The sequence below is a fragment of the Ovis aries genome, chromosome 3 (assembly GCF_016772045.2).
Source record: "Ovis aries strain OAR_USU_Benz2616 breed Rambouillet chromosome 3, ARS-UI_Ramb_v3.0, whole genome shotgun sequence".
Taxonomy (NCBI): domain Eukaryota; kingdom Metazoa; phylum Chordata; class Mammalia; order Artiodactyla; family Bovidae; genus Ovis; species Ovis aries.
This window is the reverse complement of record NC_056056.1, coordinates 209,360,858-209,377,088: the sequence shown is the minus strand read 5'-3', so window position 1 is coordinate 209,377,088 and position 16,231 is coordinate 209,360,858. Positions and strand designations below refer to the sequence as shown.

The following is a 16,231-nucleotide window of genomic DNA, read 5'->3' as shown; positions in this document are numbered from 1 at the left end:
TATATGTCTCCATCTTGTCGATTTCTTCCCCTCCTTAGGACCCCTAACTTCATCCCATTCTCTCACAACTGCCCCCCCAACAAACCTCTTCCGCTGTGTCTGCCACAGACGCTGTCACCCCAAGCTTCTTTCCCCTGGTCACATCTCATTGCCCCCAAGAAGCTCCATCCCTCCAACCTCACCCCATCCCCGCGGCTTTGCCACACACCCACAGCCTCCCCCCTCACCTCCGCCACACACCCCTAGGCCCCCCAAACTTCTCCAGCCTCCCCCATAACAGCCCGCACCCCCCTCCCTACCTAGCCCTCTTCCGCGCCAGGACCGCGGGCTCCCCGCATTCCGCCTCGGCGCACCCCTCCCCGCGCCCCGGGCCCCTCGGCCTCGGTCTCGGCCAGCTCGCGCGGCGCCTCCCCCTCTCCGGATCCCCTCCCCCCTCGCCGCTCGCCTCGCGCTCCCTCCCTCGCGGCTCCCTCCCGGCCCCTCTCTCCTCCGTTCCTCCGCGCTCCCTCCTTCTCCCTCTTCCTCTCTTCTCCCATCCCCCTCTCCCAAGCTCCCTCCCTTCGCCGTCCGCTTTCCTGTGCGAGTCGCCGGACGCGCCGCCCAGCCCGCCCGCCCGCAGCCCCGCATCGGGCAGGGGCCTGGGGCCGGGACCCGTTTCGGGGGTACCGGCGGCCTCGGGGAGGGGCCAGGAAGGGGCGAGGGAGACGACCGCCGGGCAGGGGCGGAGGCCGCGGGCGGAGGCCGCCTAAGGGGGCCGGGGATCGCGGCGGTGAGGGCTGCGCCGGGCGGGCGCGGGCGGTGGGCGGGAGGCGGCGGGTCGCAGCCGCGCGGAGAGCCGGCCGGGCCGCGGGGGCGGACGGCGGCGCGGCGGGGGCGAGTTGCGCGGCCCGGGCGTTCCGGGTGGCCGGGAGAGGAGGCGGCGGGCCTGGGGAGGGGCCGAGCCAGAGCAGGGATCGGGATTTGCTCCGGAGGCCGGCGGGAGACCGGGGCCAGGTGGGGTAAGAGGGGGGATGGGGGCCGCCCTCCGGGGGGGTCGGGGCCGCCGCCGCCGCCGTCGCGGCGGCGACTGAAGCCGGGAAGAGGAGAGGGGGGCGGGGGAGCGGCCGCCGCCGCCCCCCGGAGGCGCCGGAACCCCGAATCCGCTCGGAGCCAGCCAGCCGTCCCGAGCTACAACCAGGTAAGCCCTGCTGCCGCCTGGGCCTCGGGCCCGCCGGGGTTCTGGTCCGCGGCTCCCCACCCCCACCCTCCCCAGTTCCCCCTCCCGCAGCCGCCGCCGCCTCCATTTGTTATTTTTCCGATCTGGTCCCCCACTGCGGGCAGTGCCCGGCTTGAGGCTGGGGGCTCAAGGGGTGGGGCCGGCCACCGAGGAGGGAAGGGGGTCGGGGCACTTGGAGGATCTAGAAGGTAGAGGGAGGTGGGAGGGTCTCAGGAGGAAGGCCAATGGGGCAGGAGGGTGGGCAGGACCCCGAGACCCAAAGAGGAACCCCGAGGTGGGAGTTTGGTGGAGGAAAAACGGGGTGCCCGGGAGGGGGCTTTGGGCGAAGGTAAAAAGGAATGGAGAGATGGCAGCGAGGTGGAGCATGAGGACTCCAGGAGAACCCCCAAAGGCCCAGACCCGGGTGTCAGAGCCCGGGGTTCGGGGTGCCAGGTATAGAAGGAAGGTGGGAAATGGGGAAGGGGTGTGGTAGGTAGATAGAAAGGGTTTGTAGCTGATTGAGGGAGGAGATTGGAACCTGGGGAAACCGGGACTCGCTCCGATAGGGCCGCCTTTGAGAAGAAAAACCCGGCGTATTCCCGGGTGGAAGTGGGAAGGTGATGCCTTTGTGACTCAGTTTTCTTTCCCCAACTCCGGGTCAGCTTTTTCCAATGCCAGGCGTAGGTACTTCTTGGAGAGGGGCATGTTGGGGCCCAGTAGTGTGGTTCCTCCTGCAAGCGATGAGGAAGACAGGACCCCTGGAGGGAGACTTGGGGGGAAACGGTTTCTGGGAGGGTGGACTGGAGCGAACTGGGCAATCTTACAGGCACTCCAAACAAGTTGTGACCCCCACCCACAAATCCCCAGAGCACCCACTGCCCCTCTAGCTGTGGTTTCTTTAAGAGGGGGTGGATCCTTCATTACTGTTTTGTGCTCGAAGATTTCCCTTTGTGCAGGCACTTCTCTCTACTGGGGTAGGTACTCTTTAAGTACCAAAGGAGGACTAGAGTTGCTTTGGCAACTGGAGGGGGAGTGGCTGACAGATGAACCCCTGGGATGGACTTTTGAGGGGTAGGGTCTGCCATTTTGTTGCCATGGCAATGATCCAGTGGGATGTCCAAGAGATGGGGGCTCAGAATCTTGACGGGGGCCTCAGCCTTTTTCTGTGTCCTTGGGACTCTTGGCAGAGTTCTGGGGGATGTTTCTGGTGCTGCTGGTGGAGAGGAGGTTCCTCCGAGCCTCGACCAGCCTCCATCCAGCTGCCTTTGGGAACAAGTAGACATATTCCATGCAGGTCATGTGTGTTTCTTCAAGTCCTTCCTCTTAGGCATGGTGGGAGGATAGAAATGCTCCTGATCCTAGTTATACCACCCTTGGCAGTTTGTTATTAGAGACTTTAAAAATATATATTATTTAATTTTATTTTTGGCTGCGCTGGGTCTTCTTTGTGGCGCGGGCTCTTTTTCCTGTACATGGGCTTTCTTGAGTTGCAGTGTGCCCGCTTCTCATTGCTGTTGGCTTCTCTTGTTGTGGAGCACGGGCTCTAGGGTGCTCAGGCTCAGTAGTTGTGGCATACGAAGCTTAGTTGCCCCGCAAACATGTGGGATCTTAGTTCCCAGACCAGGGATCAAACCTGTGTTCTCTGCATTGGCAGGCAGATTCTTAACCACTGGACCACCAGGCAAGTCCCGGGACTTCATGTATACAGTAGTCTTTTTGCTTCTTTGTGCAGGTTTTTCTCCCTTTTCTTAAACTTGAGTCTTCCTTCCCAGGTATCCCTTTTCCTCTTTCCCAGACTGTCTCCATAGTGACCCTTTCCCTCAGCCAGCCTTCGACCTTCTATTTCTCCCACCTTGTAAGCATGGCTAGGCCCTCCATGCCCATCCCAGGTGAGAGTGGCCCAGGGGAGAGGGCTGTGGAACAGCTGGTGTGGTGGGCTTCAGGACCAGAGCCAGGAGACGTGGTTCCTCGTCTAGTCCTGGCTGCACCTCTGAGTAACTGTGACCTTGGGCAAGTCACTTCTCTTTCTTTGAGCCCTGGCCTCACTGACGAAGGGTCACAGATAAGATGGTATCTGAGGTCCCAGTGACAACTGTAGATCCTCAAGCTTAGGCCCTATCTTGTTATCTACTGGTCTGGGCTGCATTGTTATCTAGGACTGGTTTGTTAGTCTGGAAGTTCTGGAACAATGGTGGGGGCTGGGCCTACGTTCCTGAAATTTACCCTGCAAGCCTATCCTAGAAAGCCTTGTGCCTCGAGGTGTATTCCTTCTGACCTCTTACATTTCTCCCTTAATTTTTTTTTCTTGTTCTTACCTAGAGACTCTTTTTTCCTTATTTTTCATGTTTCCACCTCCCCAGTCTGGCCTTTATAATTTTACTTTTGCAGTAAGGTGCTGAAGGTGAAGGTGCTTAGTTTTTTTTTTGCAGACACACAGTAGGTGCTTTATAAGTTGGAATTACAGTGACAGACTACTAGAGCAGGAAGGAGGGTAGTTAGCTCAGCTTGCAGGTGCTAAAACAGGCTCCTGGTTCAGGAATGTATGTATAACCCAGCCCTATCTCCTGCCACTCCTCCCCAGGGTCACCTACCCTTTCATGACTGCTTTTCTTCTTCAGAGCTACCCATTGCTAGTTTTATCAGATTTCAACTGATTAAAAGTTGAGGTGGGGGAGGGGCACCCTGGGCTTGCTCTGTTCTTCAGGTACCTCCATTCCTGCCTTTCCCTGACTCACCTACGGTGAAGATGGTTCTGTGATAGGAAGACAAGTACCCTGCTTTATAGGGGCTGCCAAAAGACACACCAGTCACTATCATCTCTCTTGTGCTTTCGTTAAGATTGTTTCCCCCTTTCGTTATGTTGGGTTTTGGTGGGGGTGGGTTGACAATATTAGAAAATCAGTTTACACAGCAGCTCAAAAATGTGGTAATAATTGTAGTGGAAGAGAAATGGCTGGGAGACTGGGCAGAGCATCACTTGTAAGCTCAGACCTGGGCTCTGACCCAGCTATTTTGTGACTTCAAGTAGATTTTTAGTAAGCTTCCTGGAAAAGTTAGGCTCACCCCTCACTGCGTGCCTCAGGAGGGTTCAGTGGAGGTGAGTGAGAAAGAATTACTCTGTATTCCTTGGGAAAATACACTATAGAATGTGGAAACGCTGTTTCCATAGCCAGGGCTTTCAGCTCAGAGTAGGTGGCTAAGCCTGCTCCGTTCCCACCGAGGCTAGCAGCACTTCATTTGAGAAGACTTACTAAAGTCAGTGGGTTTAAAGGTCAGTAGTAAAAAGAGACCAGAACACCCATATGTACAGGACATTGCGAGCGATATAGAAAGGAAGAAAACAGTAAGAAAATAGTATTTTGGGGACTTCCCTGGTGGTCCAGTGGTTAAGAATTTGCCTGCCAATGCAGAGAACGTGGGTTCAGCCCCTGGTCCGGGAAGATCCCCCGTGCCGTGGAGCAACTAGACCTGTGAACCACAGCTATTGAGCCTCTGCTCCAAGAGAAGCCAATGTGACAAGAAGCCGGGGCACAACAGCCCTCCTGCGGCAACCAAAAATAAATAAAAAGAAGACAGTATTTTTGCTCTCAAAAGATCTTATGGTAAGTAACATGGAGAGATGTGACACTTAGCAGGAAACACAAGTGGAAATGAAAATTGCTGACTATGTAAATATGGATATATAAGGAAACATATAGATGTATATAGATTGGCTATGAGGAGCTGGGAGCCCCTGTCTAAACCAGATGGGAGGGCAGGCTTACTTATGTATAAACTCAATGTTTGCTCAGTGATCTCCACTGATTTGGTTGGTACAGTGAAAGCTCTGAGTTTTCCTCCACGCTTAGGGGACCTAAGCACTAGCACTGGAGCGGGGGCTTATGAGACTCAGAATTGAAGTTCATCACTTTGGGGACACCTCAGTTTGGTCCTGGCATTGGTAGGGCTGCGCGCCTTTGCCCTGTTGAATGGGACATTGTTCTCCCACCTACTCTAATGTGAAGAAAGATTCTTTTCATATCTCAGAGACTGATCTAGGCCTTCTGAGAATTCTCCTCACCAACTTCTGATGAGAGTATAGCTAAATACTGAAAAAAGAGCATGCGCTTGGAAGTCAGGGGGATGGGGCTTGATTCTGGCACTGTGTCTAGCTCCTCACTGTGTACTCATCGCGTGAAGTTGGGCAAGTCACAATCACAATCTTTGATCCTCAGTCTCCTCACCTATATAATGGGAATAGTAAGACTACCTCTTTTATAGGGTTGGGCTTCCGTGGTGGCTCAGCTGGTAAAGAATCCACCTGCAATGTAGGAAATATGGGTTCGATCCCTGGATTGGGAAGATCCCCTGGAGAAGGGAATGGCTACCCACTCCAGTATTCTGGCCTGGAGAATTCCCTGGACTGTATAGACCATGGGGTCGCAAAGAATCGGACACGACTGAATGAATTTCACTTTCAGGGATGGTTGTAAACATGAAATGAAATTGGACTTTATGTCATCTAAGGGCTTGACATAAGGCACTCAATAAATCAGCTTATATTTCAGGTACATCTCTTTGTGCTCCTTTTGTAAGGCTCTGTGGAATTTTGTGTGCGCATATATTTCCAAGGGGGAAGTAGTGTGATCTCCTGAATTGGGGCGCATAGAAACACCTGTGCTTTCTGCCTTCCCGAGAGATGAAGGGGATGACCTTGCCCTCACTCACAGAAAGCTGGATCGGCCCATGGGCAAGCCAGCAGTGTGTCATGGCCGGGCTGCCCACTCAGCCCCTTGACAAGTGCAGCAGTACCCCCTTCAGGCTCTGTTGTCCAGTTTGGAGACTCTGATGGTCTTTTTCCAACAGGCTTCACTGCAGACAGACCCTGCAAGTTCCAGGTGCTGAAAACTCGGAGAGCCTGCTTCTTGCTTCCCAGGCTGTAGCTGGGGGGAACTTAGGGTGAAGCAGAGAAGTTTCTGTATCCAGCTGCCCGGGCAGAGGAGAATGGGGTCTCCACAGCCTGAAGAATGAAGACACGACAGAATAAAGACTCAGTGAGTAGGAGCTAAAATGAAAGACACAGAAGGCCACGGTCAGGGAAGATTCTGGCCTGTCCCAGTGCCCTGCTCACCCCGGCCACCCTCCTCGACTCTTTCCTCCCTCCTTGCTTCCTCCCCAGACAGCCGAGCCTGGCTTTGAACCCCATCTTTCCACGACAGCCACTGGAGGGGAATAGAAAGAAGGCACAGGATGCGGTGAGGTGTGATGTAGAAAACCGCATCATCTGCTCACTTCCTTCTCCCTCAGATGTCAATGAGGAGTGGACGGAAGAAAGAGGCCCCCGGGCCCCGGGAAGAGCTGAGACCGAGGGGCCGGGCCTCCCCTGGCGGGGTCAGCACGTCCAGCAGCGATGGCAAAGCCGAGAAGTCTAGGCAGACGGCCAAGGTATTCTGTCCCCACGTCCTGCCACAGGATGCCCGGGCACTGGGGCTGATGGTGTATGTGTGTGTTGTGGGGAGCTTCCTGTCTGGCCGAGGGCACTGGTGGAAGTACAAGATAGGAATTTTCTTTCTTTCTAACAGAAAGCCCGAGTAGAGGAAGCCTCCACCCCAAAGGTCAGCAAGCAGGGCCGGAGTGAAGAGATCTCAGAGAGCGAAAGTGAGGAGACCAACGCACCAAAAAAGACCAAAACTGAGGTGGGAGACCCTTGTCGCCATCATGACCCATTTTCTTGACATTCTTTCACCCAAACTTTCTTTCACTCACAATTCTTACTTTAATTTTGTCTGCAATATGAGAGAAAAGTCTTACCTGAGTGCTTATGGAAGTGGCCTGTCTGGATGTCAGTCAGATCTTTAGGGCTCTGGCCAGAGTGTCAGGTGACCAGGCAGTGCCAAAGAGGAATGGGTAGAGCATGGGGGATTCTAGGCTCTCCCTTTCTAGGGCCTGGTTTTCAGGCAAGTTCTGAGGAGGAGATCCAGGGTGAGAAGTCTCAGTAGGAGGAACAAGTAAGTCATAAAGAGCACGCAGAAGCGGTCTTCTTAAGAACCAGTGGTTTCTGGGATGTTTAATTAGAAGGGTGGATGAGATGAGAGGATGGCAGATGGGCTGGTGGAAGATACGGATTTGGGTTCAGCTGTGGAATGGGAGGAGATGCTAGAGATGGATGCCTGAGGAAGGAACTGGGTGAATGCCTGCTAGGGAGCAGCAGAGAGACTGTGAGAGGGGAGGATCCCCAGAAGGCCAGGCGGTGGGCTTGAGCAAGAGTACTCTTCCCGTTGTGGTGCAGTTGTGTGCTGTCGATGGGAAATCGTTCTGTGCCAGCGAGGCCCCAAATCCAGGGGAGGCAGGAGAAGCAAAGGCCACCATGGCTCTCCCTCTTGTGCAGCAGGAGCTGGCCCGGCCCCAGTCTCCCTCCGATCTGGACAGTCTGGATGGGCGGAGCCTCAACGACGATGGCAGCAGCGACCCCAGGGACATCGACCAGGACAACCGGAGCACGTCTCCTAGCGTCTACAGCCCTGGAAGCGTGGAGAATGACTCCGACTCGTCTTCTGGCCTGTCTCAGGGCCCCGCCCGCCCCTATCACCCACCTCCACTCTTCCCTCCCTCCCCTCCACCGCCTGACGGCACCCCCCGACAGCCAGAGCCTGGCTTTGAACCCCACCCTTCTGTGACACCCACTGGATATCATGCTCCCATGGAGCCCCCCACATCTCGGATGTTCCAGACTCCTCCAGGGGCCCCTCCCCCTCATCCACAGCTCTACCCTGGGGGGTCTGGTGGGGGGGTTTTGTCTGGACCCTCACTGGGTCCCAAGGGGAGTGGGGCTGCCTCTTCAGTGGGGGCCCCTAGTGGGGGTAAGCAGCACCCCCCACCCACCACCCCCATTTCAATATCAAGCTCTGGGGCTGGTGGTGCTCCTTCAACGAAGCCGCCTAACACTCCAGTCGGTGGTGGAAACCTACCGTCTGCGCCACCACCAACTTCCTTCCCCCACGTGACACCAAACCTGCCTCCCCCACCTGCCCTTCGACCCCTTAACAATGCATCGGCCTCTCCTCCTGGCCTGGGGGCCCAGCCACTACCTGGGCATCTCCCCTCCCCTCATGCCATGGGGCAGAGCATGGGTGGACTTCCTCCTGGCCCGGAGAAGGGCCCCACTCTTGCTCCTTCACCCCATCCTCTGCCCCCTGCGTCCTCTTCAGCCCCTGCCCCCCCAATGAGGTATCCTTACTCATCCTCTGCTAGCAGCTCTGCAGCAGCCGCCTCTTCCAGTTCTTCTGCCTCTGCCTCCCAGTACCCCGCTTCCCAGGCACTGCCCAGTTATCCCCACTCCTTCCCTCCCCCGACCAGTCTCTCTGTCTCCAATCAGCCCCCCAAGTATACGCAGCCTTCTCTCCCATCCCAGGCTGTGTGGAGCCAGGGTCCCCCCCAACCTCCTCCCTATGGCCGCCTCTTAGCCAACAGCAGTGCCCACCCAGGTCCCTTCCCTCCTTCAGCTGGAGGCCAGTCCACAGCCCACCCATCAGCCCCAACACATCACCACCACCACCAGCAACAGCAACAGCAGCAGCAACCACCACCACATCATGGGGGCTCTGGGCCCCCTCCCCCTGGAGCATATCCTCACCCCCTGGAGAGCGGTGGTTCCCACCATGCACACCCCTATGCCATGTCTCCCTCCCTGGGGTCTCTGAGACCCTATCCACCAGGGCCAGCACACCTGCCCCCACCTCACAGCCAGGTGTCCTACAGCCAAGCAGGTCCCAATGGACCCCCAGCCTCCTCTTCTTCCAATTCCTCTTCCTCCTCTCAAGGGTCCTACCCAGGTTCACACCCCTCTCCTTCCCAGGGCCCCCCAGGGGCGCCCTACCCCTTTCCACCGGTGCCTCCGGTCACCACTTCCTCGGCCACACTTTCCACGGTCATTGCTACAGTGGCTTCCTCGCCAGCAGGCTACAAGACAGCCTCCCCACCTGGGCCCCTGCCGTATGGCAAGCGAGCCCCGTCCCCAGGGGCCTACAAGACAGCCACTCCACCTGGATACAAGCCGGGGTCGCCGCCCTCCTTCCGAACGGGGACCCCACCGGGCTACCGAGGCACCTCGCCACCCGCAGGCCCAGGGACCTTCAAGCCGGGGTCGCCCACCGTGGGGCCCGGGCCGCTGCCGCCTGCGGGGCCCTCCGGCCTGTCATCCCTGCCCGCACCGCCTGCGGCCGCCGCCTCTGGGCCGCCCCTGAGCGCCACGCAGATCAAACAGGAGCCGGCGGAGGAATATGAGACCCCCGAGAGCCCGGTGCCCCCGGCCCGCAGCCCCTCGCCCCCTCCCAAGGTGGTAGATGTGCCCAGCCACGCCAGCCAGTCGGCCAGGTGAGCGCCGGGGCTGGGGTTGGGGGTGGCGGGCGCGGGATGGGCCCTGCGTTCGAGTAATGCTTTTCAAAGTACTCCAGGCCCTGCTCTCGGCCGCCACTGGGGTTGCCGCTCGCAGGGGCTGAGCGCACGCTACCTCGGCGCCCGGCAGGTTCAACAAACACCTGGACCGCGGCTTTAACTCGTGCGCGCGCAGCGATCTGTACTTCGTGCCGCTGGAGGGCTCCAAGCTGGCCAAAAAACGGGCCGACCTGGTAGAGAAGGTGCGGCGCGAGGCCGAGCAGCGCGCGCGCGAAGAAAAGGAGCGCGAGCGCGAGCGGGAGCGCGAGAAGGAACGCGAGCGCGAGAAGGAGCGCGAGCTGGAACGCAGCGTGGTGAGTGCGTCACTGTGCGCGCCTCCCTCCTCGGGGCCGCCCTCTACGCGACTCAGGGAGGTTCGAGGGGGTGGGGCCATGCGCCACCTGTCGGACAGGAGGAGCCTTGGCAACCCAGGAAATGGAGACCAGAGGATTCCAGCGGCAGGAATTGCATCCTTGGGCTGAAGAAAGGTAAGCTCAGGTCAGAGTACCCATGGATCGTAGGAAGAGCATCTCTCCTCTGTAGAAGAGAAGGGGCAGGGAAATCCCTGGTAGGCCGAGTTACAGTAAGCTGAGGCTTTAGGCATTCAGGTGCTGAGACAAATTAGCAGCTGAGGACCGGGACCTGCCTTGTTGACCCCGCGTCTCCCTGTGTCCCACAGAAGTTGGCTCAGGAGGGCCGTGCTCCAGTGGAGTGCCCATCTCTCGGCCCAGTGCCCCATCGCCCTCCGTTTGAGCCGGGCAGTGCTGTGGCTACAGTGCCCCCTTACCTGGGCCCCGACACTCCAGCCCTACGCACCCTCAGCGAATACGCCCGGCCCCACGTGATGTCTCCTGGCAATCGCAACCATCCGTTCTACGTGCCCCTGGGGGCAGTGGACCCGGGGCTCCTGGGTTACAATGTCCCGGCCTTGTACAGCAGTGACCCAGCAGCCCGGGAGAGGGAGCGGGAAGCCCGTGAACGAGACCTGCGTGACCGCCTCAAGCCTGGCTTTGAGGTGAAGCCCAGCGAGCTGGAGCCCCTACATGGGGTCCCTGGGCCAGGCCTGGATCCCTTTCCGCGACACGGGGGCCTGGCTTTGCAGCCTGGCCCCCCGGGCTTGCACCCTTTCCCCTTCCATCCGAGCCTGGGGCCCCTGGAGAGAGAACGTCTAGCGCTGGCAGCTGGGCCCGCCCTGCGGCCTGACATGTCCTACGCGGAGCGCCTGGCGGCTGAGAGGCAGCACGCAGAAAGGGTGGCCGCCCTGGGCAATGACCCGCTGGCGCGGCTGCAGATGCTCAACGTGACCCCCCATCACCACCAGCACTCCCACATCCACTCTCACCTGCACCTCCACCAGCAGGATGCCATCCACGCAGGTGAGACTCCCTCGTCCTTGGCCAGGCCCTTTGAGATCACCTTGCATCCTAGAAGGTCATTGCGCACTTCTGTTGCTCAGGCCTGGACTTCCCACCCCACATCTGGCCTGAGCTGCTCTGTTGAGATTGCTGCCCAGGTCTTTGCCTCCCCAGCCTGTCTCCTCCTACCCCAGCCCTACTACAGAGACCCTGCCCCACACCCCAGCCCCATTCAGGTCTGGCGTCTCCCCCCACACCCCATGGTAGAAGCCAGAGGTGGGGACCTTTAAAGCAGTGTGACCTTCCTCCCCTCACAGCCTGTCCCTGAGCCCTTCTCATAACTATTTCCTTGCTCCTATGGGTTCAGCTTTATTGTTTCTTGCCATCTTCTCCATCCAGGCAGAGATGTTTCATGTTCCTCTCCGAATCTATAGATATGTGACCTTCTAGAAAGCCCTGTGGCTCAGGTTGTGGGATCACAAGTGACAATGAGCTTTACTCACAATGAGTCTTTCTACTATTTTTCTAATTGTCAGAACACTGCCCCCTCTAGCCTTCCAGTCACATTCATTCCAGGCTCCTTGTGCTCTCTAAGTTCTTCCCTGTCTCATTTCCTAAACTTCCTTTTCTCTTCCATCTCTTCTCGGTAGTCCACTCCCTATTCCTCAGGTCCCTCTGAGAACTGGAATCTCCTGTCCTCTGCCATCCGTCCATCTGTCCCTCCTGCAGTAGGGTCTTTCGCTGTCCATCTCCCAGACCCCTAGCCCCTCCATTGTGCCTTTTTTGATTCACTGGATCACCCTGTGTTTGATCGTCCACCTCTCTTCCCAGGCATGGAGCCCTTCACCCAAATGCATGGTTTTCCCCAAACCTGCCTTCTGGTGACACCTTCCTCTTCTCTACCCTCCAGCCTCTGCCTCGGTGCACCCTCTCATTGACCCCCTGGCCTCAGGGTCTCACCTTACCCGGATCCCCTACCCAGCTGGGACCCTCCCCAACCCCCTTCTTCCTCACCCTCTGCACGAGAACGAAGTTCTTCGTCACCAGCTCTTTGGTAAGGATGGAGGTTGGGGGTGGGGACGGTCTCTGGAGAGAAAGAATGGAGGAAGTTAGGTGCTGGAATTAGTCTTATTGGGCTTGGGGAGAGGAGAGATGAGGAGGTGGCGGGAGGAACTGGGAATGGAAGCTGGACGCCTGAGGTCCTGGCCGAGAGGCACAGATGTTAGGGTCAGGCTCAGAGGCCTGGATCCTAACCACCTTGGCAGCTTGCAGGACCAGCTGTCACCTAAGGTGATTAGTTGCGGTTCCTCTGTATGTACAGTGTCTGGCCACCTGAGTACCTCATCACTCATGTGGACCCTGCCCTTCCTGCCCACAGCTGCTCCATACCGGGACCTGCCAGCCTCCCTCTCTGCCCCGATGTCGGCAGCTCACCAGCTGCAGGCCATGCACGCACAGTCGGCTGAGTTGCAGCGCCTTGCGCTGGAGCAGCAGCAGTGGCTGCACGCCCATCACCCGCTGCACAGTGTGCCGCTGCCCGCCCAGGAGGACTACTACAGGTACCACAGGGTGCCTGGAACCCACCGGAAGGGACCCGGGGAGGGCCCCCGCGGGAGGGCACCCATCCTCAGTGAGCGGGCCGAGTCAGGGTGGACGTCAGTCTGTCTCCCCCCCACCCCCTATTCTGTCCGCTCTCCCCCCAGTCATCTGAAGAAGGAAAGCGACAAGCCGCTGTAGGACCTGCGATCGAGAGAGCACCACGCCTCTGCCTCTGGACCAAGGAGGCCTCCCTCCCCACCTGCCACTCAGAGCCTCGAGTGCGGCTCAGGCCCGGGCCTCGAGCCTCTGGGCAGGAGAGAGGAAGGGACAGATGCAAGGCCGAGGCTCTTGTGGTGGGGAGGGGGTGGGTGGGGGCAGAAAGCGCACAGTATCTTGGACCGGGTCCCTCTCCCTTGGCCCCCAACTTTCTTCCTCCCCCACGTCCAACCCACCCCTCCCCGCCCCGTGGCCGCTGCCCGCCCCCCACCCCCCACCCCTGGTGTGATTATTTCATCTGTTAGCTGTGGCTGTTTTGCGTAGCATCGTGTGCCGCCCCTGCCCCTCCCCCTCCCCAGCCGTCCCCCCAACCCCCGTGTGCGCACCCTCACTGCGATGTATGACCCTTGCCCCTCCCCCACATTAATAATTTATATATATAAATATCTATATGACGCTCTTTAAAGAACATCCCAAACCAAACCAACCAAACAAAAACATCCTCACGACTCCCCAGGAAGATGTCTGTGGCTGTTTCTTTGTGGGCTGTGGGGCGTGGGTGGGGGTGTGGGTCTCCGCGCAGTGACACCTCGAGAGAAAGCCTTGCGACCTCCTAGAGACCAGCCCGGAAGTGGGTAGGGACCCTGGTGAGTTGGAGAGGGCTCACAAAGAACCCGGGGTCCTGGAGCCCTGGCTCCACCATAAGGGGTTGCCCAAGGCTGGGCAGTCAGGGTGCTGGCAGCCCAGGACAGTTCTAGGGAACTACGCAGACTCAGGAGGCATTTCTGCCACTGGTCCCACAGCTAGGAGTCTCCGGGGACCCGGATCCTTTCGGTTGAGTAGCTAGAAATGGCGATACAGCGGAGGTGCAGGGGGCGTGGCTGCAATAAGTTTAGAACCCAGGTGTCTTAACCACCCTAAGGTTGCGGGGAGAGGGAGTGGGGGTATAATTTCAAACGCCCAGAAGGGAAGGGAAATTAGAGGGCGTCAGCTCACACCTCGACGCAAGACCATTTTAGGAAAGCGCGGGAGCCGCCGAGCTCTTTTGCGGCGAAGCCCTGTCTGCGTTCTTAAAAACTAAGGGGGGCGTGGCTGGCTTCCTCCTTAGCCAATCGGCATCGGGTCATTTGCATAGGCCCCCTTCCAACGTTCACAAACTCTAGCCGCGAAGGATTTAAGAGAGTTCCTTAGACCACTGTCTCCCCCTCCGAAAGTCGCAGTGTTTCTCGTTATCTGTAGAGCAGTCGGAGCTAGCAACCGGTCGTCGGGGCTCACCCTCACTGTCAGCGGGGTTGGTGGCTATGCCGCGCGCTCTCCGGCCGCTACGCATGCAGTGTTACAGCTCTTTTAGAATTTGTCTAGCAGGCTTTCCGGTTCTTACCGGAAAGCCCCTCCCACACTAGTCGATATCAACAATAGAAAAATATTTGGGTGGGAAACTGTTGTTTTTTGTTGATACGGGTTTTATTTTTTTGGTCTAAGTGTTGCCCAGTGGCTGGCGGAGAAGATCCGGGGGGTTGGGACTCTTGTCTGGAAGTTTCCGGCTCTGTCTGATGTAGCTTCCCGTTCGCCTCCCCCCTGCGCCGGGAGGGCCGCGCTAGGAGCTGGTTCGTTTCTTGCCAGCTTGTCGTTGCCGCACGTGCATCTTTTGTCCCATGGCGTCCGCCTCGGCTCAGTCCGCGGCCCTGAGCGCCGAGCAGGCCAAGGGTGAGAAGCCTCCCACTTGCCGGGTGGGCTCCTTTCTCGAGAAGGGCGCTGGGCGAGAGGTGTGACTGCATTCGCTGGGAAGTGGGGGCGCGCGGGACCATCCTCTCTTCAGAGGGGCCTCCTTGCCTTCAGCGAGGAATTCGGGGGCCGAACTTATCGGGTTATTACGGCTTCAGTTCACTAATCCGCTGCCCTTTTCCTTGCGCTGTCGGCCTCTCGGGTCGGCGGGACTCGGATGCCCACTCGCGGCGGCGACTGCGCACAGTGGTCCTGGCCGAGGTGATCCAAGCGTTCTCGGCGCCGGAGAATGCCGTTCGCATGGACGAGGCTCGGGACAACGCGTGTAACGATATGGGCAAAATGCTGCAATTCGTGCTGCCCGTAGCCACGCAGATTCAGCAGGAGGTTATTAAAGCCTACGGCTTCAGCTGCGATGGGGAAGGTGGGTCGGATGGGGGTTGGCGGTGAACTGGGTCGAGGAAAGGACGATGGATCTGTTGGGTTCCTGAGCCGTCGTCCCCTTTCTCGCCACATGGCGGCAGCCACAGTCTTAACAGTGTTGGCGCTCAGAGCCCAGGGTCTGCTGTAATCTTGAGCCGAGAGGTTCTTAAGTGCATGTTGTCGTTACCATTAATTATACTGTTATTCCGTTTTAAGATGAGAAATCAGACTCTGCTAGTAAACCAGTGATGGAGGCCACAGGAGAACGTCCCATGAGTCCCATTTTGATGGCTTTTAGTGAAATGTCTATGTGACCACACACTTCTGCAGCGCCCCCCCCCCCCAAAAAAAAGTGCTTCAGCTAATCTGAGGGCTGGCTAATCTGAGGGTTCAGTTTCTTGGGTGAGATCACCGAGTTCTCCAAGAGTGTTTATTGATCCCACCCAGCTGGCCCATGATCCTCCTGTGTCCTGGTTATAGACTGGCGATCTTGTTCTGTTGGGTACGCATCCTTTGGGCTCTTGTGACTAAACTGCTAAAATGGTTAATCTGATCCTGGGAAGCACACTGCTTTGGGATGTTTTCATTCACTGCATCCCATCCGGTTGTGCCTGGTGTAGACCAGGAAATAATTTATCCGGACCACGCAGGGCATTGCCTGGGTCTTGTTTTGAAGACAGCTACCTGACCAGAGGGGAAGCAGCCATCCACTCCAGCTCAGGCTGCTCCCTCCTGCCATCTTGGGCACATCCGTCCCCTGTGGATGTGGACTGAAGTTTCGTTCCCCTTTGCAGGTGTTCTTAAGTTTGCCCGCCTTGTTAAGTCTTACGAAGCCCAGGATCCTGAGATTGCCAGCCTGTCGGGGAAGCTGAAGGCTCTGTTCCTGCCGCCCATGACCCTGCCGCCCCACGGGCCTGCTTCAGGTGGCAGCGTGGCCGCCTCCTGAGGACTGGCCCTCCCGTTAACACTGCTGGGGAAGGGAAGACCTAATTGTACTGCAGGATAATAAATGTGCCTGTGACTTAGTGTTGATGTCTGTTTTTTGTGACCCTGACAACCTCTACGTCCTGCCTGATTCCCTCTTGCCTTTCAGGCTGTCCCATTTCCCTTTCCAGATCTTTCCTGTGTTCCTTCAGGGCTGGACCAGCTCCAGGGCAGAGTGCAGAGTGGGAGGATGGGCCGGCCCCTCAACCCCCCTGGGTGGGGTGGCCTGCACAGCCTTCACCCTCTTTGAGCAGTGGGGCTTTCTGGACTTTTCCTGAGGCTCCTGGGCTTCTGTGCCCCTGGAGACTTCCCCATTGGCTGGTGCTCCCTTGGCCAGGGTGACTTCCTGGGCTTTGCCCGCAGCACCCAGCTTCCTGCGGCT

At 58.1% G+C, this 16,231-nt stretch overlaps 2 protein-coding genes and 1 non-coding gene across 5 annotated transcripts; all 3 read left to right on the top strand.

Annotated features, from left to right (window-relative positions):
* Window positions 1-562: 562 nt before the first annotated feature.
* Window positions 563-13,237, top strand: ATN1 (atrophin 1). Of its 3 annotated transcripts, XM_042248208.1 has the most exons (11): window positions 563-1,177; window positions 4,606-4,797; window positions 6,041-6,228; window positions 6,482-6,619; window positions 6,757-6,870; window positions 7,563-9,547; window positions 9,699-9,921; window positions 10,287-10,983; window positions 11,873-12,016; window positions 12,341-12,521; window positions 12,666-13,237. In XM_042248208.1, exons 3-11 carry the CDS (start codon window positions 6,202-6,204, stop codon window positions 12,697-12,699), a joined length of 3,543 nt encoding a protein of 1,180 aa, XP_042104142.1. In that variant the 5' UTR covers window positions 563-1,177; window positions 4,606-4,797; window positions 6,041-6,201; the 3' UTR covers window positions 12,700-13,237. The 3 variants fall into 3 exon arrangements, with proteins under 3 accessions (XP_042104142.1, XP_027823731.1, XP_027823730.1); XM_027967930.2 differs by lacking the exon at window positions 4,606-4,797 and having other exon boundaries at window positions 7,566-9,547; XM_027967929.2 differs by lacking the exon at window positions 4,606-4,797.
* Window positions 13,238-14,048: 811 nt separating this feature from the next.
* On the top strand, window positions 14,049-14,110 carry LOC114114213 (U7 small nuclear RNA). The gene has a single exon (XR_003589044.1). It is a non-coding gene; the product is annotated as a U7 small nuclear RNA (small nuclear RNA).
* Window positions 14,111-14,279: 169 nt separating this feature from the next.
* C3H12orf57 (chromosome 3 C12orf57 homolog) lies at window positions 14,280-15,891 on the top strand. The gene is made up of 3 exons (XM_004006921.5): window positions 14,280-14,424; window positions 14,690-14,866; window positions 15,660-15,891. The coding sequence occupies exons 1-3, from the start codon at window positions 14,373-14,375 to the stop codon at window positions 15,809-15,811; spliced, it is 381 nt and encodes a 126-aa protein (XP_004006970.2). The 5' UTR covers window positions 14,280-14,372; the 3' UTR covers window positions 15,812-15,891.
* The last annotated feature ends 340 nt before the right edge of the window (window positions 15,892-16,231 follow it).

Excerpts from the sequence above, each read along its gene's own strand:
- ATN1 (XM_027967929.2), top strand. The coding sequence starts at position 6,202 with ATGAAGACACGACAGAATAAAGACTCA. Across the intron at positions 12,017-12,340 it reads TCTTCGTCACCAGCTCTTTG|CTGCTCCATACCGGGACCTG; the intron begins GTAAGGATGGAG and ends TCCTGCCCACAG. Across the intron at positions 12,522-12,665 it reads GCCCAGGAGGACTACTACAG|TCATCTGAAGAAGGAAAGCG; the intron begins GTACCACAGGGT and ends CTCTCCCCCCAG.
- C3H12orf57 (XM_004006921.5), top strand. The coding sequence starts at position 14,373 with ATGGCGTCCGCCTCGGCTCAGTCCGCGGCCCTGAGCGCCGAGCAGGCC. Across the intron at positions 14,425-14,689 it reads GAGCGCCGAGCAGGCCAAGG|TGGTCCTGGCCGAGGTGATC; the intron begins GTGAGAAGCCTC and ends GACTGCGCACAG. Across the intron at positions 14,867-15,659 it reads CTTCAGCTGCGATGGGGAAG|GTGTTCTTAAGTTTGCCCGC; the intron begins GTGGGTCGGATG and ends TCCCCTTTGCAG.